Source organism: Aspergillus glaucus (genome assembly GCF_001890805.1).
Source record: "Aspergillus glaucus CBS 516.65 unplaced genomic scaffold ASPGLscaffold_3, whole genome shotgun sequence".
NCBI classification, from domain to species: Eukaryota; Fungi; Ascomycota; class Eurotiomycetes; order Eurotiales; family Aspergillaceae; genus Aspergillus; species Aspergillus glaucus.
This window is the reverse complement of record NW_019170455.1, coordinates 1,392,548-1,417,573: the sequence shown is the minus strand read 5'-3', so window position 1 is coordinate 1,417,573 and position 25,026 is coordinate 1,392,548. Positions and strand designations below refer to the sequence as shown.

The following is a 25,026-nucleotide window of genomic DNA, read 5'->3' as shown; positions in this document are numbered from 1 at the left end:
TGACACACATCACCCGATGGCCAGCACCAACTGGAAGCGAAGCCGCCGTTCCTTCGGGTCCACTGACTAGGGCTTTGGCAGACGGGCCAGTCCGAAAAGTCAAAGTTGGATAAGAATGACAGTTAACGGGGTCGCATTGGTCCGATGCTAATTTGGAAAACTTATCCCGAAGTGCATTCATAAGTACAACGCATGCAATTGGTTTTTTTCTCTTACTTTGTTTGATCTTATTTTTATGCGGCACAGGCGGCAAAAGTTCCGGTAGTTCAATCCGGGAATTTTTCAATCCTCGCTTATGTCGCTTACAAGGATATCTAGTGATCTTCATTAAACTACAGCTTACTTGTACGAGAAGTACCATTCAGCACGCCCCCAACCTGATTCTCCACCACCGTCGCCGCCATAATCGCCCGCATCCCGTCGTCGCAAAATCCAGGCGCCTCCCGGAAGTAGAACTTGTCCCCCGAGATCTCCACCGCACGGCCGTACCCTTGTGTCGCAGGAATGAACGTGCCCGTTGCATCGGTCATTCCGTAATCCGTACTCCCGTCATCCGCCTGGATTAGCATAAGCACAATCCTGGAAATGGTTTCTAACGGGATGAACAGGTGAGGAGGAAAACTGGCCCATCCTTGAGCATCGACAAGATCGGTCTGTGCGATTCCGGGGCAGATGGCATTGACTCGGATACCGTCGTTTTGCCATAATTGAGTTGCAATGGAGCGCATGAGTCCGACCACGCCATCTGTATTGTCAAGAATTAGAATTAGTACGGAATACTGCCTCGTACTTGTCTTTCTTGTTTGGGGGGTTCCGCCCGTTGGATGTGATCTATCACCGGGGAAAATTCGATTTAATATAGAACGGACTAGGGAGACCCACGCTTCGTAGCAGTGTACAACGGCGAGTAATGCGAAGGATACAATCCTCCACAACTGGCTGTCATGACCAAATTGCATCCCCTGCCCTTGTCCGGGGACCGTCGGAAGTAGTGCATCGCCAGGTAGCTGGTGAATACGACGCCATTCAGATTCACCCCGATAACCTGCAGGTCCTTCGGCTCCGGCGGTACTTGCTCTGTATTTGTGGGTTTCTGCTGCTGCAGATCCTCAAAGAAATTCGTCCTTTCGATGATCCCCGCGTTGGCAAATACAAAGTCGAGTCGACGGTGCCGCTGGAAAACTCTCTGGAAGACCGCTGCCAGGTCATTGTAGCTCGATACATCGACTTTGTGAAAGGTCGCATGAGGATGTAAGCCTTTCGCTGCCTCGGTGCCTCGATCGGGATGAATGTCGAGCAGATGGACATGCCAGGATCCTTGGGCTGCGAGGGATTTGGCCACGGCGAGGCCCATGCCGCCGGCTCCTCCGGTGATAAGGGCGATTTTTGGTGTCATTGTGTTGCAAAGTGATACTGTTGTTTTGGATTGGAACACTACGTCCCAAATTATTAGAGGCTTTATATTACTTGGGTTGGACTACGGAGCATACCACAAAGTATTATTACTCCTGCCGTGCCATCCAGGGCATACCGAGCACCTGGAAGAGAGCAAACGGGACATAGCCCTCCCCTTCCGTATGAAGTAGGACAAACAGTACCGAAGCACTGGCACTCGGCCCAACCTGCCATTTTACTGGTGCTGTGCAGATCACACCCGGTGCTTTTCTTTCTTTTTCTTTCGTCTGACTGTATCTCAGCTCTTGCATTGACGGCACACAACGCCGAAAGAGTAAGACAAAGACAAAGCGGGTCCGGAAGTCGTGTACCGGCATATCCAAATCCTTACCGTTGGCACATGCATCAGGATACAATAATGGAAGCAACAGCTCCACTTGACCTGACGATAATCCCAGACCGGGTCAAGATCAGCCAGTAGGAGATCACTGCAGCCGTCGTTTATTTGTATTTATACAGGGGGGTTATTGGGTAGGGAATGAATCTGAGACGCGCCACTGATCGATCAGTCTATGCCGTGCACTGCCGTCCAAGAGGCAACTCGACATCGTGTGACAGCGAGTCGAAAAATGATAGATAACATCCCACGACTGTTTGCTGGGCCGTGTCAGCTTCTTATGTACGGAGTATGTGATGAGCTTTGCTATCACAACCAACCGGTTCGGCTATCCTGCTACAATTTGCCGTTCTGGACGTCCCTGATGGAGTGTAAAATCTGGTCTTTTGGCTATATTGGGATATCGGTTAGACCTGTCTCCTGGATTCCGTGACAGGGATTCATGGCGAGACGAGTAAAAGATATAGATTCCAGCGGAGAAATTTCGATCTGTCAATATAACAGGGGCGAAAAAGAAAATAAAGACGTACTCGTAGAGAATGGCAAAAAGACGTTGACTATTCCATATTATTATATGGTGCTCCGTATATCTTTCTGCCAATCCATACAAAGAATGGGGACATTTCATATAAGTTAACGAACCGTCCTTAAACCTTGTGTCGAAGATAATGCTATTTTGTTGTATCTGCACGACATGGCTTACAACCAGATCGCCGAGTGTTTTGCAGAATATGCAATTGGCACTTGCTTCCTGCTACTCCGGCTCTTTTCCCGAGTGAGGATGGCTGGAATGTGCGGCTTGCAGTTGGACGATGCGTTTGCTATTATGGCTATTGTGAGCTCCTTTCGTATCATCGAGACAAGCATTGACTCTAACGTCGACGGATCCAGATCTTCTTCACCCTCCAGACCGCTATTATCTACTTTCTTGGTATGCTGCACAGACCCGACCCTATCGATTGACGATATGAAACTGACCGATTGTATGCAGGCGTATTCGGGAATAACATCGGCCTCAACTCCGTCACCGCAATGCAAGTCCCAGACAGCCAAGTGCCCAAACTAGAACTCGGTTCGAAGCTGGCTTTCATGAACTGGATCTGGTATATGTGCTATATCTGGTGTCTCAAAGGTGTCTTGCTCTGTCTATACAACAAACTCACGTACGTTCCCTTCCTCGCGGGATAAAACCCTAAATCGCTGACAGGCGATAGACAAGGAACTCGACGACAACATCTAGTCTGGGCCGCGTCAGCATTCTGTTTCATGACATGGCTAGTGTGTATTTTGACGCATATCTGCATCTGCACGCCGCTTTCTCGTAACTGGCAGATCAAGCCCTACGTCGGAGGTACGTCTCTACTCAACCACATATCAAAGAAAGAGCCTAGAGCTAACCACAAAACAGACTCTTGTACAATCCGCGGCCCACTATACATTGTCATTGCCGTCATGAACGTCGTCTCCGACATCATCATCATCCTAATCCCGATCCCCATTCTCATCAAACTCCAAGTCCCATTGCACCGCAAGGCAATCCTCACCGCCATGTTCTCCTCCGGCATCTTCATCATGATCTGCACTATCCTCCGCGCGTATTACTCCCTTCAATCCCTGACGACTCTCAGTATCGCCCTGGGCTGGGCGAATCGTGAATGCTTCGTTGCTGCTATCGTTGTCTCGTTACCGGGGATCAAGCCGTTGTTCCGGAACACTCGCTGGATCGGGTCGAGTAATCGTGGGAAGCAGTATAACTACACAGGTCCGTCGTCGTCGGGGTATAATGGTTTTGGGTCGAAGGGTTCTGGGAATACGAAGACGTATATTACGTCGTTGGTCAGTAGTAATCGCACGGGACATGTTGAGTTGCATGATGTGCCAACGACTACGGCGACGTTGGGGGATAGAGATAGTGGTGATGCGAAGAGGGCATCAACTGCGAGCAAGGAGTTGATTCTGAACAACAACAGTACCCATGTCAGGGCACATAATGAGGAAGCTGGGTCTGAGTCGACGGGGTCAGGGTCAGGGGAGAATCCTTCGCTTGCTATTCGAGTCACCACCGAGTATACTCTGGCGCATGAAGCTGGGGCTCGACGGTTGCAGTGATTTCTTTTCTTTGTGATATCACTTTCTAGCGAATGACATTATGCTATATAATAATATTCAATCTCGGTTGCAATGAATGGGAGCAAGTGGGCCAAATAGCTGAAGCATGTAGCATTGCATGGAAACAAGTATCATTGAGGATTCGACATGATAGTACAAAGAGTGTATTAGTGTGGTTAATCGGGAAGGAAGTTGTCGTGAGCATTTGATACGGAGCAAAGACACAGGTTTTGTCCTCATTAAAATGGCATCCAGAAGAGCGAATATCGAGAAATGGCCTTATTTCAAGATTGATTAGCAATAGATTGTGAACAGTCACTCATCAGAATCTCGCCATTAATATATATACAGATACAATAATATGTACATCACAGAGACCTCGTTCGATCCCGCTATACAAGGTATTCAAGAGAGAGCTTATCGAATTTCAATCCCTCCTCGTGTTCAGAGCGACTTAGCTCCGTTAGATGGTCCCATAATTCTGGATAGTTGGCTTTCGCCCATGTCTCGACTTCGTCTTTCCAGTACTGGTAAGGAATCGCGTTGTAGAAGAGACCGATTCTGGTTTCCCGTTAGCGTTGTAATTCAAAGAATAGAGGAGGTGAATGCTCACGTCTTTCGACTTGGTTTGTAACCAGTCTCAGCAAACATGTTATCAATAGTCTCCGTAGCAAGCTCGAATTCGCAATGCGCAGCCAATGCTACAATATACGTCACGTACATCCGGCGGTCGATCCCGATGTCCAAGTCCTTTGCCTTCTGCATCATCTTGATGGCTTCCTGGACTCCATTGTGGTGGCTTTCACAAGCCTTGAAGAAGATTCCAATGGTCCGGTGCGTAGGCCCTTCTTCGGATGTGAGGATTTCACGGAATAGCTTCATACTCTGTTCGGGCATCTCGCAAGACGCATATGCGAGCATCAAACCGTTCCGTACCTGGGTGTTGAGATCGACTTCGATATCCAGTTTGAGCATGTTGTGGACCAGTTCTAGATTCTTCGTATCGGCCGCGCGGGCAATTCCTTGCAAGCACAGAGCGTAGGTGAAGGGTTTCGGCCGCTGTCCCGGATTTTCTGCCTGACGCATATGACCAAATACCAGGCAAGCCAGGTCACTTCTGTTGCGCTCGAAGAAGGCGGACATGACTTCGGTCCGTTTGTTGACCCCAGTTTCGGGGAATGCAAGTCGCAGAAGATTATAAACCCCCCAAATGTCATCAGTGCCTTTACTGGCATCCAGGATGTAGTTTGTGACTACTTCTCGGACCACAGTTGCTTCTCCCGAATCAAGGGCACCAAGACGCGGACGAAGCAGTTCCGAAACAGCCTCCCAGTCACGTCGATTAAGCAGCAGATATGTCAACGCTGCGAGAGTCTCGGGTTCCAAGCGTACATTGTTCTCGAATAAGGGGTCCAAAAGGCCGGATACTTGATTGAATAGAGCGTCTTCCTGACCAGACCAGCAGAGCATCGTTATTAGCTTATTCATCAGTGGCAGATGGTCAAATACCGCAGCGTCGAGATCAGGTAGTTCCCGCAGAAGCTCAAGTGCCCCGTCAGCATCCTTAGCCAGTACGCGAGTTTCCAGCTGCAACATCTTGGTTTGTGAGTCTGGTTCGAGACCCCATTGCGAGGCCAAAGCAAAGAATTCTGTGGCCAGCTGCGAGTTGTCCATAACATTGGCAAAGCGAATTAAATCGTTTAGGCACGACGTTGTAAGATGTGTGGCTGGGTTTCCGGCGGTCCAGGTTTTGACCTTCTCTGAGATGTCAAACGCGTTACTGCCCTGGGCCGCTTCCCAGAGCATACTAATGTTGATGGTCTCCACAATAGGGCGTTGCGCAAGCGAGTTGAAGATCGGCTGTGCCCAAGTAGCTTTGGATCTGAAAAGCGCGTATCTAATCACAGCTTCCTTCGTAGCATAAGTAGGCTCTTCTTTGCCGCTCGACACAGGGCACTCATAGAGTGCCTGAACGGCAGGCCAGACATTTTCTTCAATGAGCGCAGTAATCAGTTCTTCCTGGAGTGCAGCGTCATACTGCTTGCCATGCTTCTTGAGTCTTGCAGGGATTTGTTTGATTTCAGCTCGGCCGCCTTGAACTGCATATCCCTTGATTACCGCAAGCCAGGGAGACGGCTTTGCTTTCTGCAGCTTGTCCCAGAACTCTTCGACTATTTCATGAGCTCGCTCAGGCTCGCCGTTTGAAGATACCAGGTTGATATAGGCTGTGAGAGCAGGCCGACTAACCTCGTTAGGACCAAATCCCTGATCCGCACAGAGTTCCAGAAAGACCGAGTGCGCTATTTTGAGGATGGACTCGCGGGATGCGGGCAAGCATGTTGCTTCGGACAAGACAAATAACACACTTTCCAGACTTTCTGTGGAAAATACCGCCGCCCAATCATTCGATTCCATGTCTTGCTGTTGAGCATGCAGGTGCTCCCATGTCACATTAAGCAGGCGGCCCTGGAATCCGGTAATAAAGCCCGGAGTATCCGCTCGTGCCGTGAAGAACTCTCGAAAAGCTTTCGCAATGACATCGTCTGTTGGTCCCCGACTCTTGTCCTCTAACGACCGCAATAGATCCCTCATCGTCTTCAGACCAATCTCGGATTGCAGTGTTGTCGCCTGCGGTTCGCTACCTTGCGGTTTCATATTGAATGCGAATAGTCCTCGTCGCTGGACATGGTTGAACTTTGGCAGGCCTAGACTTCGAGCTCGATGTGAAGGGATCGTGTGTAGAAGACGGTAGTGGCATCTCGACGAACGTAGCGGCTCGTTATTCAGGATCGCCCGGAACACCCGTTTGGTGAGATGGGATTGCATGTTGATAATAGATTCCCTAGCTGCTAGCAGCCTGCAAAAGTGTGTGGTCGTCCAATTCGGCGTCGGAGGGCAATCGATTGGCGGGGTCAATTCTCAACGCAGGTCGACTGTATACTAGACTTCGGTGCAGCTAATGAAAGTAAGACACAAATAACAGTTTAGCAACTAGAGCAGGCACTGTCAGCAACCCTCGTTGGGACAAAAATGAGCTGCTAGAAACCAATTGCGGCGGAAAGGGAAGAAACGCAGAGAGAACGCGGGTCTTGGCGCGACGAAAAGAAATCCTCCGAGAATCCGCTCTCCACTCTTCTGGCCTCCGACTTCACCATCTTCGTTCCTGATCACCAATCCTTATCAATTACTTTCTGGAGGGTTGTTTCTACTCGAATCGCTACCGGAACAAGATGGCTCTCAACATATTCTCCCGTTTACCGTCACGCACATTCGGCGCCAACTTCGGACCCTTGTCGACATGTCGGTGGAATTCGACAAACGCAGACACCGTCTCGTACCTCCAGAGCGCTGCTAGACCTACCCGGGGTACGTCGAACTTCTGAACGAAAGCCAGCGTCCTGTGCCGAATCTTTGACTGACGTTCCAAAATAGGCCCCAAACCATACCACCGCAGCATGGCACTCCAGAACCGCGCCAGAATAGCTGAGGAACAAAAGAAGCAGGCCGAGAGCAGGGCATTGGAAAGATTTCAGACTCGCGAGTGGAGGGCAGGAGATGTCTATGCGCCGCATGACCTTAGTCCGTCAGAGATGAGGAAGTGGAAGGTGCGCCACAGCCCGCCTACGGATGCTTTTGACGCCATAGACAAGAATCCTCTTGATCTCTACAAGGTATACTTCTCCTCTTGACAGATGTGCTTCGTTATATGGAACCTTGGAAATGGAATGGCTGGCTAACTGGGAATGCCGTGACAGAACTTCTCGATCATGTCTGAATATATGACGCCTATGGGACGCATTAAACACCGCAACGAAACCGGTCTTCGGCCAGTCAACCAGCGTAAAATCGCAAAAGCCATCCGCAGGGCCATCGGGCTCGGACTCATGCCCAGCGTTCACAGACACCCGGAGATTCTGGCTGCAGAGGCCAAGGCGAGACTGGACGGGAATTCCAACAATGTATACTAAGAGGGGTGGTTTTTCGCGCGGCATGCAGGGGTAAAGTGAAAAAAAAAAAAAAAAAAAAATTGGAGGAAAGGAAGGTTATGAATCAATACCAAGTGTAGGATATGGAGTTTTGCCTTTACTGCTTTTGTTTATGGGACGGATTAGAAATGAGAAGAACACGAGTGTACTATTAGCCATCTACATCTACATATTCGCCCAATATGATTATCATATATCGATCCCTGTAATTTCACTGCTTCATTGGTGGCCGGACTACAGGGGATGATCCTCCGTCTGAAACTCGGTCGTCGTGATGCTTCCCCACTACGCCGACAACCTTCCCCGGAGTCTATAACAACAAGTAAACACCAACCTCCCTCCTATCCAACTTTTTCTCCTTTGTATACCCTCTAACTTTCATTTTTCAACACTTTAACCGTTGCTGGTATAACCATGCCCATTACCAACGGTATGTCAATGCATTCATTCCCCTCTTCACGCGCATAATCTGACATATGCAGAGTCCATCTGGGCCGCAAGCCCCTCCACGACGAGAGGTCAACCCACCCAACTCTCTTCGGACGCCAAGGGTGAACGTCTTACTTATGCTGTATGAAATATTATCCGGAGCAGTATTTGATTGTAATAATGCGAAATGCTGATTGTGTCTCATTATCTAGTCGAACAAATCTATCTTCGTCCGGTCTATCGATAACCCCACGATCGCGAGACAGTACACCGAACACAATGCCAACACAACGGTCGCCCGTTTCTCTCCCTCCGGTTTCTACATCGCCAGTGGTGATGCCAGTGGTATAGTCAGAGTCTGGGACTGTGTTGGTGACGGAATCACAAAGGGCGACTACAGCATTGTCAATGGTCGAATCAATGATCTGGCCTGGGACGGCGATTCCCAGCGTATTATTGCCGTCGGCGATGGAAAGCAGCGCTACGGACACTGCATTACTTGGGACAGTGGAAATACCGTCGGTGAGATTATGGGACACACGCAACAGATCAACACCGTTTCGATTAGACAACAAAGACCCCTGCGAGCAGCCGCTGGCGGTGACGACATGGGGATTGTCTTCTACCACGGAGCGCCGTTCAAGTTCAACAATGCGATCCGCGAGAAGCATACCAACTACATCTACGGAAATGCCTTTAGCCCTGATGGCTCTACTTTGGTCAGTGTCGGTGCGGACCGACGGGTCTGGCTTTACGATGGCAAGACTGGTGAGGTCAAGAGCCAAATTGGGGAGGGAGAGCATAAGGGAAGCGTCTTTGGTGTCTCGTGGTCGGGCGATTCGAAGAAATTCGCGACAGCGAGCGCTGACAAGACCGTCAAGATTTGGGACGCTGAGGCAGGCAAGGTTTCGCAGAGCTGGACTCTCGGAGAGGATATCAGAGACCACCAAGTTGGTGTGACTTGGCCCGCTGGCAGAAGCGACGGTCTGCTTATCAGTTTGTCGCTGAGCGGTGATCTCAATTACCTTGTTGAAGGCACGCCTGAGCCCAGACAGGTTATCCAAGGTCACCAGAAGAACATCACTTCCTTGAACCAGTTTGGGTCCAACAGTGACAGTCAAACTCTGTGGACCGGCAGCTTCGACGGAAGAGTCTGCGGCTGGGATGTCTCGAAGGGACTCGCCGAAGAAGCGGAGGGAGCTGGTCACACGGCGTATATCGCAGGCCTCGCACCCACCCAAGAGGGCGCTGGTAGAATCTACAGTGTGGCTTGGGACGATACCCTCCGGTCCGTTGACATTGGCGCCAAAACATACACCGGAAGCTCCTCTAAGCTATCCGGCCAACCAAAGGGCGTTGCTGCCGGTAACTCGACCGTGCTGGTGGGAACCTCGGAAGGTGTTGAGATTTACAACGATGGAAGCAAGTCTGGGGAATACAAACCCAAGTCGCCGGTCTCTGCTGTCGCGGCTCACGGAAGCGTGGCGGCTGTCGGCGGCGAAGATACGTCTGTTCAGATCTGCGACGTTTCTAGCACTAGCCTATCTCCTAAGGCAGATATTAAGACCGGCAGGAACCCTGTGTCTGCATTGACCTTCTCGAACGATGGGTCGCTCCTGGCAGTTGGTGATTCTCGTGGCCGCATCCTTGTCTACAAGGTTGCTGATGGCAGTTTGGTTACTGACCGCTGGACGGCGCACACTGCCCGAATTACCTCCCTTGCCTGGGATGAGAGTAACACTTATGTGGTGAGTGGCTCTGTGGATACCAACATCTTCGTTTGGAGCTTGACCAGCCCTGGCGACTGGCTCCAGGTTACGAACGCTCACAAGGAGGGTGTAACCGGAGTGGCATGGATTGCCGGGTCATCCAAGGTGGCTTCTGCTGGTGCTGATGCTGCAGTGAAGGTCTGGAAAGTGGAGGGCCTGAAATAAATAAAACAAGAAAGGCTTAGTATCGTATGATAGTTGAATTGTATCCTGACGGCGCCCTCATATTGTTCCACAAGGTACGCGTGATATTCGGCGTAGTTAACCTTGTAAGGACTTTGCAACCCCCTTAGACGCGGAGAAACGTCCACATGGTGCCTCTACGGAGTACATACATATGACGATATTACTGCAGCCCTTGGCATCGGGTGAGAAATCCTGCTGAGTTGGTCACATGTCATCATATGTCCCAAAAGGGAAAGCTTGAAGATCTGCTGTGTGTTTAGCAGGAAAGTGCGTGGCGATAAATACCGACAGCTATTGCGGTGGAGCTCCCCGGTTCTGAGCTATGCTGATACAAGAACCCCATTCACTCCAAACCCTTCCAGATGTTCTCAGGCTTCATTCTCTCTGCCAGAAACTATGGACCTCAGCTTTAGCATTGGGCGACTCGGGATATAGAATGAGATCATGTCGTCGTCTGGGGACTCGTCGACCGGTTCTCGTCGCTTCTCGCGCCCAAAGGTAAAGTAAAAAAGCGTCAGCAAGTCTCAAGAGGTATTCTTTACTAACCTATAGTCTATATGCTATAGTTACGCCAGGCGACCTTTGTCCTACCGAAGACTGGTCAGCGTCTAAGAGGCCTGGTCAATTTGCGAAATGCATATACCTCCCCCGGTTCCAGTGCGAATTTTAATTCGGAACTCGACGAACGACGCGGGCTTCTTTCCGGTGACATCGCATATAATAACGAAGGGGTTGTCTCGAAAACTCGTGCGAAAATTCGGGATGCTTGGCTTTTGGTCTACAAGTTTCTGTCTTCGGAGCTAGGGATTGGCGTCTTGAAGTGCAGTCTGGCCTACCTACTGGGATCTCTGGCGACTTTCATTCCTGCAATCGCGTCTTTCTTGGGCCAGCAGGATGGAAAACATGTCGTGGCTACTGTCACCGTCTACTTTCACCCAGCGAGGTCGCAGGGAAGCATGTACAAGGCGTCAATATGTGCGTTCCTGGCCTTCCTCTACGCCGCCTTCGTCTCCATCACGAGCATGGGTGTCTCGATGTTCTTCCAAGATACGCTGCATTTGCGCGCGCTCGGGCATGCATTAGTGCTCATTGTGTTCTGTGGAGGTGGTCTTGGATTCATTGGATGGACAAAGCAGAGATTGGGTGATCCGTTGGTCAATGTTGCCTGCTCGTTGACTTCGCTTGCGACAATCACGGTTCTGACCAAGGAGGGCGCCGTCCAGAGCGGCGACCTGTCACTTGCCAAAGTATCCCAGGTCCTGAAAATGGTCATCTTAGGTGTGGGTGCTACCATGGCTGTCTCGCTTTTAATCTTCCCGGTTTCAGCCCGAAAGAAACTCCGGTCGAATTTGACTACAGTTACCGAGTCGCTAGCGGTTATGTCAGGGGTGCTTACGGAGAGTTTCCTAAGCGGGTCTGAGGAAGAGTTGCAGTCAGCTGAGTTCGTCAATGCAGCTGCACGTCACAAACAGGCCTACAGCCAGCTTGATAATCTAGTGAAAGAAGCCAAGCTCGAGCACTATGTCGCCGGCACGGAAAAGGAATACAGACTCGAGAAGAATGTCGTCCGTCTGGTGCAAGATATCACCCATAATATGGGAGGTTTACGCAGTGCTGCTGTCCTGCAGTTCCAGCTTCTCAAACAAACTAGGCTTGGTGAATCGATGCAGCTCCGGAGTCCCGAGGGCGACTCAAGCGGGAACGGCCAACTACCCTTGCCAAGTCCATGGATATTGCATGATGAGCGTCCCTTTCTGGGGCCTATTGATGAGAGATCGGAGGAAGAAGTGTCTTCCCCTGGTAGCTCTCGTAAAAACCGATCCAGTGTGAACTCGCTGGATAGTTACCGTCTTCCACACGCTGACATTTTTGCACTGTTCATAAACCACTTGGGACCTTCTATGGTATTTTCATCTCCCGAAATGACTTCATCAAATTAATGGATGCTAATGGTTGGCAGCGCTCTCTCGCCTTTACATACATGGAGATCTTCAAGGAAATTCCTTTCGGTCCCGGGCCAGATTACCGCGTTTGCATCAACAGCAGATTTCATACGAGTCTTGACCGTGCACTCGAACTCTATAAGGAATCGAGAGAAAGCGCCCTCAAATCCATCTACCACCAAAAGGAGGTTCTGAAGATACGAACCGTGGAGCTGTCAGCTGACCTTGAGGAAGTCTCTGCAAGTTGCGGCCATTTTAGTTTTTCGCTCCTTTCGTTCGGTGAAGAGCTGCAAGAGCTCTTGGCAATTCTGGATGAATTGCACCTCGAGGCTGTTGAGAGGCCCAGCGGACGGTCTTGGAACTGGCTGAAGTTCTGGCGTCGAGGACCCGAGACAAATGATGGAAATGAACTTGATACAGGTAAGTTTTGTTCGTGCATTTCCGTCCGAAGAAAGGAGCTGACTTCCTAGCAGAACAGGTATTGATTGGGAACCCTACGGCTACGAATGGCGTGTCTACTGGACCGTCCAAACCCTCCACTTCGTTACCTCCTAGTCTCGAAAACGCCCCCACGAAAGAACGGTTGGGCTATCGCATCTGGAAGTCCTTTGGGTTCTTCCGACGGGACGATACAAAATTTGCGATCAAAGTCGGGACTGGTGCAGCCCTCTACGCCTTACCCTCGTTTGTTTCCTATACTCGACCCTTATACGCTCACTGGAGAGGCGAATGGGGTTTGTTGTCCTACATGTTGGTGTGTTCGATGACCATCGGCACCTCGAATACCACCGGATATGCTCGATCGTTCGGGACCTTTCTCGGGGCCGGCTGTGCCGTGGCAGCATGGTACGCGACTTCCGGGAATGTATATGGACTGGCAGTATTGGGCCTGTTTATGGCGACTTGGACGTCATACTTAAACATTGTCAAGAAACAAGGACCAATGAGCCGATACATCATGCTCACCTACAACCTTTCTGTTCTATATGCCTACTCACTGATGCAGAAAGAGGCCCTCGACGATGATGACGAAGGAGGAGATAACCCAGTCATTACCGACATTGTCCTTCATCGCGTCGTTGCAGTCCTATCCGGTTGCGCCTGGGGTGTCATAATCACACGAGTGATCTGGCCTGTCAGTGCTCGAACGAAATTGAAACACAATCTGAGCTTGCTCTGGCTCCGGATGAGTTTGATCTGGAAGCGGGATCCTTTGTCTACCATGGCTATGGAACGAAGGTTGGAAGCATATATGAGTCCGCGAGAGAAGTTGGAGATTGAGCGATTCCAGTCTCATCTGGAATCTCTTCAAGCTGCAGCTCGTTCTGAGTTTGAGCTGAAGAGTGCTTTTTCCGACGCTGCCTACGGTGATATTCTCCGTCGTACCCGGAGTATGATGGACGCATTCCACGCAATGAATCTGGAGTTGGTGAAGAGCTGGGATGTTTCCGAGGGTGAGATTTCTATTCTTCGGTACACGGCGCAAGAGAGGAAGCATCTGTCGTCTCGCATCAGCCATCTCTTGTCAGTAATGGCCTCGTCTATGAAACTCGAATATCCGCTCGTCGATGTTCTCCCCAGCATTGAGCATGCACGAGACCGGCTGCTCGCCCGGATCTTCCGATATCGCCAGGATCAGGAAGTGTCGCGTGCCTCGACTGACGAGGACTATGCGCTAATTTATGCCTACAGTAAGTCTTACTCTCCCTGTTCATACTGGTTGTATGGTATCTAACTATGCAGTTCTGGTGACTGGCCAGTTGTCGATGGAAATTGTAGAGGTGTTGGGCGAAATCGGGAAGCTGTTCGGCTTGCTCAACGAAGATGCGGTCCGATTGCAGTAGTTTATAGTATTTATAAAAATATTTTTAAATTGTTCTGTAGACCAGTGTTTACAATATTCTATTCACTTCTCGAGAGCAAATATCCGGTCGTGAATCGCTCCCAAAGCGGAGGGCATAACCGTTTCTGGCGAGAGGAAACCTCAACCTCCTTCCATCATCCCCCATCAACGCCCTCCATCGTCCGGCCCCCATTTCCATCGCGATTCCATCAATTCTCTCGTTTTTTCTTATGGTGCCGACCTTTTCAGGCTCGTGGTCGGCTCGAGGACCCTTATTATAGCTGAAACCCACAGATACAGGCGGAATATACGTTCATGAAGTCCTACTAGTTTCCCTCCCCGCCTCCGGCTTCGCGCAGCCCGTCGCGCTCCTGCGAGCCCTTTTGCCCACACCATGCAGATTGACCCGGCGGCCCTGAGTCGGGCGGACGCTGCTGCGTCGACCGCGATAGCTTCGTCCAAGGGGTCTGCTACCAACGCGCCCGCAACTCAGAAGTCGTCCAGCAAGGCCCTGATCTCCGTTCCGCGACTGGAACTGGAACCTGCCTATACGGAGTTGAAGGCCGCCATCGGCGATAACTGGTCTGAGTACAAGCAGTCCACGGCGCTTTTTCTTTTAGGTGGGTGGTTATTTCAATATTTGCGCAAATATTGGGTGACATCAGCGAGGCTAACTCCGTACGCTTTTTACACTACAGGGCATCTTAACCAAAGCGAATACTCGTCGCGTGTCGATCATATAATATGCGCCGACCCGAAAACCGAACACCTTCACAATAACTTCGTATGCGCGATTATTGGAAACCTTACAAGAGACCTCCCCGACCATGGCGTTGCGAGTTGGGTATCGGCGAATGACAAGCCGTCCGTGGTGTCGAAGCCGGCCTCCGGGGATGCGGCTGAGCACAGGTTGAAGACGGAGGTGATGCAGCTGCCTGCTCGAGACCGGCGGCGTCTCAAGGCAATTCCAGAGGTATGATTTGGCATTGTTATAGGATATTCCAGCGCCGATGACGCTAACGGTTCTTTCTTTCTTGACAGCGTGACCCCAACGAGACGGTGCCCAATGAGCTGGAAGAATATCATTTGGCCAAGCAAATCAAATTACCAAGCCAGGTTCCTGCAAGTGCCGGTGGTTTGAATAAGACCAGTATGTTTGTTTCTACGTGCCTGGGTTATTCGTGCTAATCGCCATCTTCACAGACTGGGAACTAGAAATTCGAAAACGCTACGCACAACCACTAGCTTCAGAAACCGGCGAGTTCCCCGACTCCGAGTCCATATACGCGCGCATGATCCCGATATGTTATGAAGAATCCATTGTCAGTGGTGCGGGTCTCCCCTGTGCGGATTTCATGGCAATTGCAACAGAGACATTTGTGAAAGAGGTTCTGTCTGTTGTCTTCTCACGAACTAGATCCAATGGCCCGTCCGGTACCATCAATGGCATGATGATGCGGAAGTATCGACAACAGCTTGAACAAGAGGAACTGGCCTACACTCGCGGAGAGATCGTCAAGGACGGCGCAAGTGGGTTACTTCCCGTGGAAGCGAAAGAAGCGGCCGTTAGGAAACCTCTCGGGGTCCGAGATCTTCGATTAGCCTTGGAACTCGGTGAGGGGGTACTCAGCCATATGCCTCTAATTATAGATCAGGTCATGGGCGGTTATCTCGAGGATGAGCTTGAGACGGAGAAGCAAGACCGCACAGTTGATGGTGCCCCGCTTCTTACTGATGACGATACGAAAGCCGGTTTCACTGACGAGATGGATCTGGACGAAGCCGACTCGGGCTGGGAAGGAGCCGGCGCCACGGACCAGGACCAATTGGGCTCGTTGCTGGACGAGTGTCTGTCCATGGCTGCATAGCCTTTTCCATTCTTTACCCTCTTCTTCTCTTTTCTCCCTCCTTACATCCTACCTCCGACACATTTGTATCATTCTACCTTTCCTCGTTTCTTTTTTCCCACAAACCTTTCATGTGTTGGGTTTGTTGATGCTAATTTTGATATAATTGGACCAAGGACTGAGACGTCCGGTCTGGCGTCCTGGGAGTCTAAAGGAAGGCTGTCTGTCACGCTGTGACACGAAACTTCTTTGTTTTATTCTCGCATCTGGCATGGAGTTTGCTCTGTTTTTGTTTTTGTTTTTGCGTTTCCATCTTCGATTCCTATCATCTTGGATCCCATGGTCTATCTCCTGCTCCTTGCAGATTCATTTATGTTACTATTGCTAGAGGAGGACCTGACTTGCGAGAGTGTGCTATGCTGTGGTATCTCCGAATTGGATATTTGGCTCGGTTTGATCAAGGGGGAAGTTTTACATTGTTACATTTACAACAAAAAGACGAGATGACTTGGATGCACCAGTGGTGGGATTTTGTTCGATACCCGTGGGTTGACTTGACAGGTTTTATGGTTCTTATTATTTATATTTCTCTCCTACTAGTTACTTACTCTTTCTTAGAAGTGATGTGCAATATGTACAATTTGTTGGCTTTAAAGATGATATATTTGTTGCTCTATATATACTCCTTTCTGATGCGACGCTTATAGGAAAAGCAACCTTAAGAAATAACAGACCATCACCCACTCAGTGCAGATGGCCATCTTTGTAATATGTTCTATCTCTCATAATACAGGTAGGAATAACCACTCCCAAACGCCAGACTCGCAATAGCATTCCATCCCATAATAGTAAAAGCGAAAGAGAAGGCATTTAATATTACACCCAGACGTGGATGGAAAGCATTAATTCATGTTGTTTGCAACGAGTTTGAGGATCTCCTCGGTTGACCTGCGCGCGTTGGCTGGGTCTTTGGCGATCGCTTGCCAGACTTCGCCGTGTTTGGGCTCGGTTATGATGCATTTGGAGATGACGTCCGCTCGTTTTTCCTGAAGGAATAGTTGATTAGAATTGTTTGTACTGGGTTACAATGCCCTGCGGAAGAGGGGTTAGAGATGGTACTTACCTCTGTACCATGTTGCAATAGGAACTTGTAATACCAAGCCCACCCATCTCCAAAGTCACTGTCCGAAACAATCGCCTTCTCGAACCAGGTCATAGCTTTCTCCAGCCGGCGCTCACCCCAGAAGATCCGCGCCACGGTGATGAACAGAATCGGATCGTTTTCAACCTTCTTGATCGCCTCCAAACTCCGTGACTTGCGCTGCGGCCGTGGCTCGAGGTGCCAGATGCTTTCGCTCCAGAGTAATCCTGAGTTGGGCACTTCTTGCAACGCCTTTGCCATGAGGACCTTCGCCTGGCCGATGTTGTTCGCGCGTCTTTCAACGCGGACACTTTCGGTCCAGAGTTCTGCGCTCTTGGGGACGGCGAGACGGGCTCTGTCGAGGACGGAACGGGCCTTGACGACTGCGCCTGCTGTCTCTTCCAGACGGGATGCCAGGAGCCAGAGAGGGACCGACTTGGGGCACGCTCTGGTACCTGTTCCGTATGCCTCCCGGGCTTGCGGGTACTTGTTCTGGGCTTCATAGATTTGACCCTTGATCATCCAGAGCTTGTCGGCCTTGGGGTAGATCTGGAGACCTCGGTTTACGAGATCGAGAGCGTCGTCAATGTTGCCCAGTTGGCGCTCGAATGCAACACTCTTGATCCAAACACGGTCTGTGCCTGCCTCGCGACGGGCCGTGGAGAGCAGCTCTCGTGCCTGGTCTGTCTGGTCGGCATCAGCTTCCAGTTTGACGGCGGCAAGCCAGATGTCTTCGTTATTGGGGTTCTGGTTGAAGGCACGGCCGAGGACTCGCCGCGCATCGTCGATTTCTCCGGATTGCCACTTCTCCTTAGCAAGCTGTAGCCATAGCTCCTCGCTCTGCGGACACGCCTCCACGGCCTTTTCGAGGACTTGCCACAGCGCTTCCTTGCTGCCGTGGTTACGCTCCAGATCGGCTGCTGCGAGCCAGATCGATCTGCGGTTGACGAAGACACGCAGCGCATAGGCGTAAATAGCTCGAGCAGTCTCGTACTTGCCCCTGGCGATACTGCCCCTGGCGTCATCCATCCAGATATCCTTGCGGTCGTCGTCTTCATCCAGGCCCCATCCCAGAGTCTCACGGACAATCGCACCGCAGGTGAGAACTGCACCCTCCTCTTCGCATCGTTCAGCTTCCGCTATCCATTCTTCTCGCTTGAGCATGGCATTCTCCCTTGCGAGAGACTGGATAGCCCTCTTCATAACGTTGACTTTGTGGAAAGTACCCATTTGCTCTTGTAGTCGCGCCGCAGCAATCCACACTTCATAGCTCGTTGGAACTGCTTTACGGGCAGCGTTGAGGACTTTCTGTGCATTTTCTGGAGATTCAAGGCGAGCAAGAGCAAGCCAAAGCTCCACGGATAGAGGAATCATCTCGACCGCCTTCGCGAGGAGAAGACGTGCATCAGCCGGGTCCTCTTCCAAGTTCACAGCTTCCTTCCAAATAGCAACGGACTGAGGAATATGAAGAATGGCTTGGCGCAGAACATTTTTCTTTGCACGAGCATCCGATTCCAGTTTCATAGCTTCAACCCAGAGTCTCGTCGAATGATCGTTGTTTTTAATCGCATTCGCAGCAATGACCTTGGCGTTATGTCCCTCGTTAAGTCGGATATTCTCCAACCACGCATCTTCGCTCTTCGGACAAAGCTCGCAACCCTTGGCCATGGTATTTCTAGCGGTCACCATTTTCCCAGCCAACTCCTCCAAACGTGCAAGGGCAATCCAACCTGGGCCATGTTTCGGGTTCGTCTTCGTTACCGACTCGAGCAAGACGCGAACACGCTTGATGTCACTGATTTCCACTTCACCGGCCTTGAGTTCTGATTGCGTGAGGTTCGTGAGGTATCCCTTCGGGTCGATACTTGTCGAACTTCCCGACGCGGCATCACCTGTCGATCCCGCAGCTTGGTCGAGTCTGACTTTCAGCACCTTGTCACGAGCAGCACCGATATCCGCAAAGTTCGTCATCGCTCCGTCCCCGCCTCCACCTTCGGTTTGCGTGCCGTCCTCGTTTATGGTAGTATCGAATTGCTGCGCGTCTCTTGCGCCGGCAATAACACTGTCCGGTACGGCATAGAAACGCTGGCGTAGATTCTGCTTCGCTCGTCTGTTCTTTCCGGTAAGATCTCCGACTTCAGGAAGGTTGGCCCAGTCATCCTCGGAAACCGAAGCTAAGGAACGTTTCAAATCGGCGAATTGCTGCTGGATCTTGGGGTTCTTTTGTTCGTGTTCTTCTTGCTCTTGTTTTTCGCGGGCTTCCCTATAAGGTGGCGAGTATTCAAGTCGGTCTGCTGTCCAAAACAACCGGGGTGAACCCGATGAACAAAAAAGAATGGTTTTCGGGGCAGGGGGAAATAATACTAACCTTCTTATCCTCCGTCGCTTGTCCATTTTCTCATCTACTTCCTCATAAATGCGATCTGCCTCGTCATCATCCTGATCAAACTGGCCGTAGGCGAAAAGACCGACTTCGTTGTCCGGATCTTGGAATCGTTCATCGTCCCCTCCTTCATCCCCTTCATCTTCCTTGCCGCCTTTTTGAGCAGCTCCGTATGCCGTTGGGGGAGCTGCGCCCAAGAGCTCTGCTCTTTTCGCAAGTGCAGCTTGGATCTGTTCTGGTGTAGGGCCCTCTCGTGCAGGTCCCAGATCCGACCGCGTCGTGAATCCGGTGGCACCACGACCTAAACCCGCAACGTAGTTTTCGGGGGCTGGTTGGTTCAAGAAGTCTTTCCGCCCGGACGCCATGTTGACGAAAAGTCTCTGCGCAAATAAAAAGCACTAAGTTGCTGTCGCTGGATTTAAGAGTAAACTGGAATTCGATGGCGTCGAAAGCCATGGCCCGCAACAACATAGTGCCGTTCCGGTAATCTTATCGGGACCTCCGCGATGATCAAAAAAAAAAAAAAAAAAACTACGAGCATTGCGACTGAATTGATACCTTTCTCTTCGGGCTATTTCATTCCTAGATCCATGACTTGATCCCGGCTCCCACTCTATCATCGGTAGTTATTTCAGCACAATGCCCAAGGCAAAGACAAACAAGCGCAGTAGCGCTGCGAAAAACCCATACGCAGATGCGGCCGCCAAAACGAAGGCCGCCAGCAGCGTCTTCAGGATGAATACGGATATCGGTCAACACGTATTGAAGAATCCGGGTATTGCTCAAGCTATTGTGGACAAGGCGGAATTGAAGCAGAGTGACGTAGGTCTCTTGGGAGGAATGCGCTTATATATATTGAGTACATGCTAACGACATCGCGCACTGCAGGTTGTTCTCGAAATCGGTCCCGGTACAGGTAACCTGACGGTCAAGATTCTCGAGAAGGCGAAGAAATGCATCGCTGTCGAATTGGATCCTCGAATGGCGGCAGAAATCACTAAGCGTGTTCAGGGTACCCCGGTGCAGCAGCGTCTGGATGTCATTCTGGGAGATGTGATTAAGACAGAGCTTCCATACTTCGATGTTTGCATTAGCAACACCCCTTATCAGGTATGGGCTATATGCGGCTAGATTTTGCTTCTTCTGTTGTGTATGCTAATCGCTACTAGATTTCCTCTCCTCTCACCTTCAAACTTCTTGCGACCTCCCCCGCACCTCGAGTCTGCATTCTCATGTTCCAGCGTGAATTCGCCCTACGACTTTTCGCGAAACCGGGAGATAAGCTTTACAGTCGACTTTCCGTTAACGCGCAAATGTGGGCCAAGATTGATCACATCATGAAGGTTGGAAAAAACAACTTCAAGCCTCCACCGCTTGTCGAGTCGAGCGTCGTCCGTCTGGTCCCCAAGAATCCCAGACCGCAGATCAGCTATGAAGAATGGGACGGGCTCTTGCGAATCGTCTTTGTCAGAAAGAATAAGACTATTCGGTCCAGCTTCATTGGGCAAACCGGCATCATGGACATGTTGGAAGCCAATTATCGGACATGGTGCGCACAAAATGACATTCCAGTTGAGGATGGGCCTGCTGAAGATGCAGGTGGTGACGCTATGGACATTGGTGATGCGCAAGGTGATGCGCAAGATGACGCAGAAGAGGAATATCAAGATCAGACCATGGAGGTAGACGACGAGGACGATGTGCCGGACTTTTTCAAGGAGCAAGCAAATGCTCGTGTCCAGGAAGCCCTTAAGAAGAACAACCCGAACCGCAAGAAGAAGGGGAAGGTCGCAGAATTGGTGCGCGAGAAAGTACGCCAGGTCTTGGAAGATGAGACAAAGCTCGCAGACAAGCGGGCAAGGATGTGTGATGAGAATGATTTCCTGAAGTTGCTGTGGGCGTTTAACCAAAAGGGTTTCCATTTCACTTGAACATGGGAATCGTATTTCTCTTATGCAACATGCTGGAAAAATCCAAGAGTACGACATATCCAGGACATATTAATGAATTATGATTGACATTATTACAAACCATCCTCGGGCGCTTTCTCGCCAGTCGGACGAAGATGGGCACGGGAGTCCTGGAATAGACTCTGCCAGATAAATGCTTCGCTCAGCAGCAGTTCGATATTTTTGTCTGTCCAGTTTTTTGTTGGAAGAGCTTGGAGGAACATCATAATCTCCTGTATATAGTCAGCTTCATCTGTTCATTTCGCTTCATACTTAGCGCCAGACAAGTTATACCCACCTGGAAGTCCATTTTCATCAACTGGTCCGACCATTTGACAAGAAAAGCTGCACAAACGTATATATGGAATCGCGAGAAGCCCTGCTCCTCAGCCTGGTATGATGATGAGTATGATTTACGGCTGCTGTAGCTGAAGTTTGCACATACCAAATATGTATCCCACATTCGGATGGTGTTTTGAACGCTCATTTCCCGCATGAGCAGACAATTCATCCATCGAAAACTGAATTGCATAAACTCCACTCCTTCACTCTCCAAGTGCTTCGCAAGACCAGAATCGATGCGCGTGGTCAAATCTTGTAGCGCTCTGACCTGCCTATGAATGCCTGGTTGTGCATATATGTAATTATCCTGTATACCATCGAGCAGCTTCGTAAGACACCAAAAAGAATCCGCTTCCACGGCATCAAGAACGCTTCTTGGTAGTTGACCTGGGTCCATGCCCTCTTCAACGTTGAGGTCTGTGACATAAATTCCAAGGAAAACCTGGAAGAAAGGTGTCACAAGGTCATTGATTCCTTGCACGTAGCCACTTGCTGGATGCCGTATGGCCCAAACATAAAGAATCCTTTCCAGGGAGCGCTGTGTAGCCTCGTAGCCGTAAAGCGGGATATGAGGACTAGTGCGCGGCACGTCTATGCTTATTTGATGCCATATTGCTTCATCCAAGCCCCGCCCACGTCCAGTTGTCGAAGGTGGTGGGTTTGCCGCGGCCGCAGCACTGCGTTCAAAGGCTTGTCGAACACCATCAAGATACTCTTTGCGCTTCCTTTCGAGGGTGGAAACTCGTCGCTCGCTGTTCGTCGGTAGGTAGCCGAGGAGAAGTTGCCAAGTCATGGCTCGTACTTCTTCAGGAGCTCCTGACCACGCCAAGTTCCTCAATTCGGTTAGAGGGACGGTGCTCGTTTGCAGGAGACGTTTGAATTTGTTGATCCTAGATATGCGACTCGAGTATTCGTCATTCTCTTTCGGCGATGCATTTTTTGGCGGCGGTGAATGGTTTATGAGGTTCAAGGCATGAGCGGGATCTAGAGGAGTCAGTAAACAGCCAATTCTTAGCTTGCGGGTCGGAGTTGATTTACCTCTCAGGATTTCTTTATACTGAGGCCGGAGGATCTTACCCTCCCCCTTTCGGGCTGTGGGGTACATTGGCGTACCACGTTCCTCGGCAATATCCGCGCTATTGGCGCGAAACCTGCCTGACCCCAGTCCGTACCCCAGATTTGCTGCATTGCCTGCAGTTTCAAAGCCGCCGCTGCGCGTATTTCTGCCACCACCGGCACCACCACCTGGATCAACGGGTGTGAACTGAAAAACGTCGGAATGCTTGGCTGGTTTCCTTCGCATGCTAGCAATACTAGGGAGTCCAAATTCATCCTCATCATCATCGTAGACAATGTCGCCCTCTTCGTCATCATCGTCGTCTTCGTCGTCCTCTTCATCGGCGTAACTCGTGATACCCGGGTAGGATGTGTGAGCGGATGCGCTACCCCATGCTCCTGGTCGGTGGGGAGATGATGTGGTTTGTTGGGTATGTGCAGACGATGATCGAGGAGGTGTTCGAGGAGGCGCGTTCTGCTGTGGGATTCCTCTGTTCGGAACGCATGTGTCAGTTTCAAAACTCGGACGGCCAATTGCACGGGGACGGCGAACTTTAGGATATTAGCATGAGAGTATGAGGCGCCCACGACCGCATTCTGCTCATGGGACTTGGAGGTTCCTTGGTTCAAGGAACTCGAGCTGCCTTTCCAGAAAGGGGATCCGGTCCGTCTTTGCGATTGTTAGCATGAATGCGACAAAACAGAATAAGCAAAGGTTAGGGAAGAGATTGAATCTATAGCACATACTCAGAGCGATCTATATGTGCCCATAAATAAATGAGCTACATCAGCGATTGTAACGGAGATTCCCAAGACAGGGAGTAAGTGAGGTACGAACCAACCTGGACCATCTCCTGGGGAATTGGTCAGCCACTGAGCTCCTTGTATAAAAGTTATTGATTCGCAGAGAATGCCCATGCTCAAACTTACCTGTGGCTGGCCCTTCTTCATCGCCATGGTGTGCGAGTCTCAGGCGTAGAGCGAGATAGTACAGATCATCGGGAGTTGAACGAGAGTTGGATGCTTGTTGGTGTTATATGGCGGGGGCACTCAACAACCCGAGATAGCTCTATTCCTCGTCGGCAAAGAAGAATAAAATAAATAGAAATAATCAATCGAATTCCAGCATTTGTTTCTGGTGGTCCCTGAGCTGAGGGAGTCGGAGATCTTGTTGCTGTCTGTCGGACCAAAGTATTGCCCGCTGTTCCTTTCCCGCGCGGTCGCTCTTGCTCTCTCGGGGACTTCTCCGCTTTCTTTTCTTCATCTCTCGCGTTCTTCCTCTCTCTTCTTCTCTCCCCATATCATATCATCCCATCACCATAATTCGCCAATTATCACCAATATTGGCTATTGCCCTTGGTTGCTTGGTCTTATTGCTCATTTCATCCAGTGAACTCGAGTCCTTGAAACCTTAGACTAGGAACGTGACACAGTCTCCTAGTCTCATCTTCAAGACGGAAAAGTCGATCTCTTGAGTGTCTATCACCTCACTAACTGTCTATCTGTTTTTTTTTTTTTTTTTTTTTTTTTCTCACAAAAAGTCAACATGGCGGATCCAGAGGGTGTCGAAGATGATCTCTTCGCCGATCTGTAAGGCTCTTTTCGTTCTTTGGCCACGTTCCGCGTTTGACTGACGTCTTGACCCTTTCCAGGTACGAAGCAGATGAGCCTACCGCCCAAGCCACTTCAGCGACGGAAGCACCAAGACCTTCGATCTCTGCGGCGTCTGCTACTGCAGCCCAACCCATTGGCCATATCGCTCAGAGTGTCGAGACCCCCCAGTTTGAAGCGGAACCTCCACAGAACTTCTACCAGGCACCCCAGTACCAGGGGTATGATGCATCGCAAGCGTATGGTGTAGGGCAATTAGATGGTCATGGAGGTATCAATGCGCCGGCCCCTGCTGCAGAACCGGAGCCTCAAGGGACCGGTATCAAGGAAGACGGGTAAGTCCTTTTCATTCTATTTGTTAATACACCCGTTGTCCCTCTCCCTCTCTTTTTCTGTTTTCCCCCCGCAGAGTTTTCAGTTTTGCCACCGTATTGCCTGTGATTCACAAGTTGCTATGACGCATGGGCTCTCTTTGGAACTTTTGGGGACATCGACAATATTCATTTGCCCGCCTCATCTCTTCACTTACCGTTTGGTCTCAGAGGTTTGGTGGTGAGAGGGCAAGGTATATTCGTCGGTCATCTGAAGAGGATTGTCTGTGGGGAAGCTTTTGGGAAGCATTGATGTGTGATGGAGACTG

General features: G+C 50.4%; 9 protein-coding genes across 9 annotated transcripts; 5 read left to right on the top strand and 4 right to left on the bottom strand.

Annotated features, from left to right (window-relative positions):
- Positions 1 to 183: 183 nt before the first annotated feature.
- Positions 184 to 1,674, bottom strand: ASPGLDRAFT_43166 (uncharacterized protein). Its single transcript, XM_022545758.1, has 3 exons — positions 1,491 to 1,674; positions 883 to 1,434; positions 184 to 745 (listed from the first exon to the last, which is right to left on the bottom strand). Exons 2-3 carry the CDS (start codon positions 1,394 to 1,396, stop codon positions 333 to 335), a joined length of 927 nt encoding a protein of 308 aa, XP_022404741.1. The 5' UTR covers positions 1,397 to 1,434; positions 1,491 to 1,674; the 3' UTR covers positions 184 to 332.
- Positions 1,675 to 2,356: 682 nt separating this feature from the next.
- Positions 2,357 to 3,930, top strand: ASPGLDRAFT_1022441 (uncharacterized protein). The gene is made up of 5 exons (XM_022539425.1): positions 2,357 to 2,627; positions 2,684 to 2,723; positions 2,784 to 2,955; positions 3,007 to 3,143; positions 3,201 to 3,930. Exons 1-5 carry the CDS (start codon positions 2,487 to 2,489, stop codon positions 3,899 to 3,901), a joined length of 1,191 nt encoding a protein of 396 aa, XP_022404740.1. The 5' UTR covers positions 2,357 to 2,486; the 3' UTR covers positions 3,902 to 3,930.
- A 256-nt stretch (positions 3,931 to 4,186) lies between these two features.
- Positions 4,187 to 6,903, bottom strand: ASPGLDRAFT_164839 (putative mitochondrial respiratory complex I chaperone (Cia84)). Its single transcript, XM_022542586.1, has 2 exons — positions 4,515 to 6,903; positions 4,187 to 4,462 (listed from the first exon to the last, which is right to left on the bottom strand). Exons 1-2 carry the CDS (start codon positions 6,725 to 6,727, stop codon positions 4,294 to 4,296), a joined length of 2,382 nt encoding a protein of 793 aa, XP_022404739.1. The 5' UTR covers positions 6,728 to 6,903; the 3' UTR covers positions 4,187 to 4,293.
- Positions 6,904 to 7,131: 228 nt separating this feature from the next.
- Positions 7,132 to 7,869, top strand: ASPGLDRAFT_32515 (mitochondrial 37S ribosomal protein bS18m; the record flags this gene model as incomplete). The annotated part of the gene is made up of 3 exons (XM_022544183.1): positions 7,132 to 7,267; positions 7,334 to 7,572; positions 7,657 to 7,869. The coding sequence occupies 3 exons, from the start codon at positions 7,132 to 7,134 to the stop codon at positions 7,867 to 7,869; spliced, it is 588 nt and encodes a 195-aa protein (XP_022404738.1).
- A 494-nt stretch (positions 7,870 to 8,363) lies between these two features.
- Positions 8,364 to 15,925, top strand: ASPGLDRAFT_64095 (uncharacterized protein; the record flags this gene model as incomplete). The annotated part of the gene is made up of 9 exons (XM_022548737.1): positions 8,364 to 8,438; positions 8,529 to 10,223; positions 10,838 to 12,175; positions 12,232 to 12,634; positions 12,793 to 13,905; positions 14,417 to 14,677; positions 14,756 to 15,030; positions 15,099 to 15,207; positions 15,261 to 15,925. The coding sequence occupies 9 exons, from the start codon at positions 8,364 to 8,366 to the stop codon at positions 15,923 to 15,925; spliced, it is 5,934 nt and encodes a 1,977-aa protein (XP_022404737.1).
- Positions 15,926 to 16,806: 881 nt separating this feature from the next.
- On the bottom strand, positions 16,807 to 19,793 carry ASPGLDRAFT_164824 (U4/U6-U5 snRNP complex subunit PRP6; the record flags this gene model as incomplete). The annotated part of the gene is made up of 3 exons (XM_022542585.1): positions 16,807 to 16,950; positions 17,028 to 19,308; positions 19,414 to 19,793. The coding sequence occupies 3 exons, from the start codon at positions 19,791 to 19,793 to the stop codon at positions 16,807 to 16,809; spliced, it is 2,805 nt and encodes a 934-aa protein (XP_022404736.1).
- Positions 19,794 to 19,970: 177 nt separating this feature from the next.
- On the top strand, positions 19,971 to 21,612 carry ASPGLDRAFT_43157 (dimethyladenosine transferase). Its single transcript, XM_022545757.1, has 3 exons — positions 19,971 to 20,250; positions 20,317 to 20,538; positions 20,598 to 21,612. The coding sequence occupies exons 1-3, from the start codon at positions 20,068 to 20,070 to the stop codon at positions 21,357 to 21,359; spliced, it is 1,167 nt and encodes a 388-aa protein (XP_022404735.1). The 5' UTR covers positions 19,971 to 20,067; the 3' UTR covers positions 21,360 to 21,612.
- Positions 21,452 to 23,732, bottom strand: ASPGLDRAFT_32510 (GTPase-activating protein GYP1; the record flags this gene model as incomplete). The annotated part of the gene is made up of 8 exons (XM_022544182.1): positions 21,452 to 21,610; positions 21,676 to 21,768; positions 21,823 to 22,703; positions 22,758 to 23,266; positions 23,329 to 23,445; positions 23,523 to 23,532; positions 23,614 to 23,629; positions 23,706 to 23,732. The coding sequence occupies 8 exons, from the start codon at positions 23,730 to 23,732 to the stop codon at positions 21,452 to 21,454; spliced, it is 1,812 nt and encodes a 603-aa protein (XP_022404734.1).
- Positions 23,733 to 24,321: 589 nt separating this feature from the next.
- Positions 24,322 to 24,725, top strand: ASPGLDRAFT_119238 (uncharacterized protein; the record flags this gene model as incomplete). Its single annotated transcript, XM_022540028.1, has 2 exons — positions 24,322 to 24,365; positions 24,428 to 24,725. 2 exons carry the CDS (start codon positions 24,322 to 24,324, stop codon positions 24,723 to 24,725), a joined length of 342 nt encoding a protein of 113 aa, XP_022404733.1.
- Between the last annotated feature and the right edge of the window lie 301 nt (positions 24,726 to 25,026).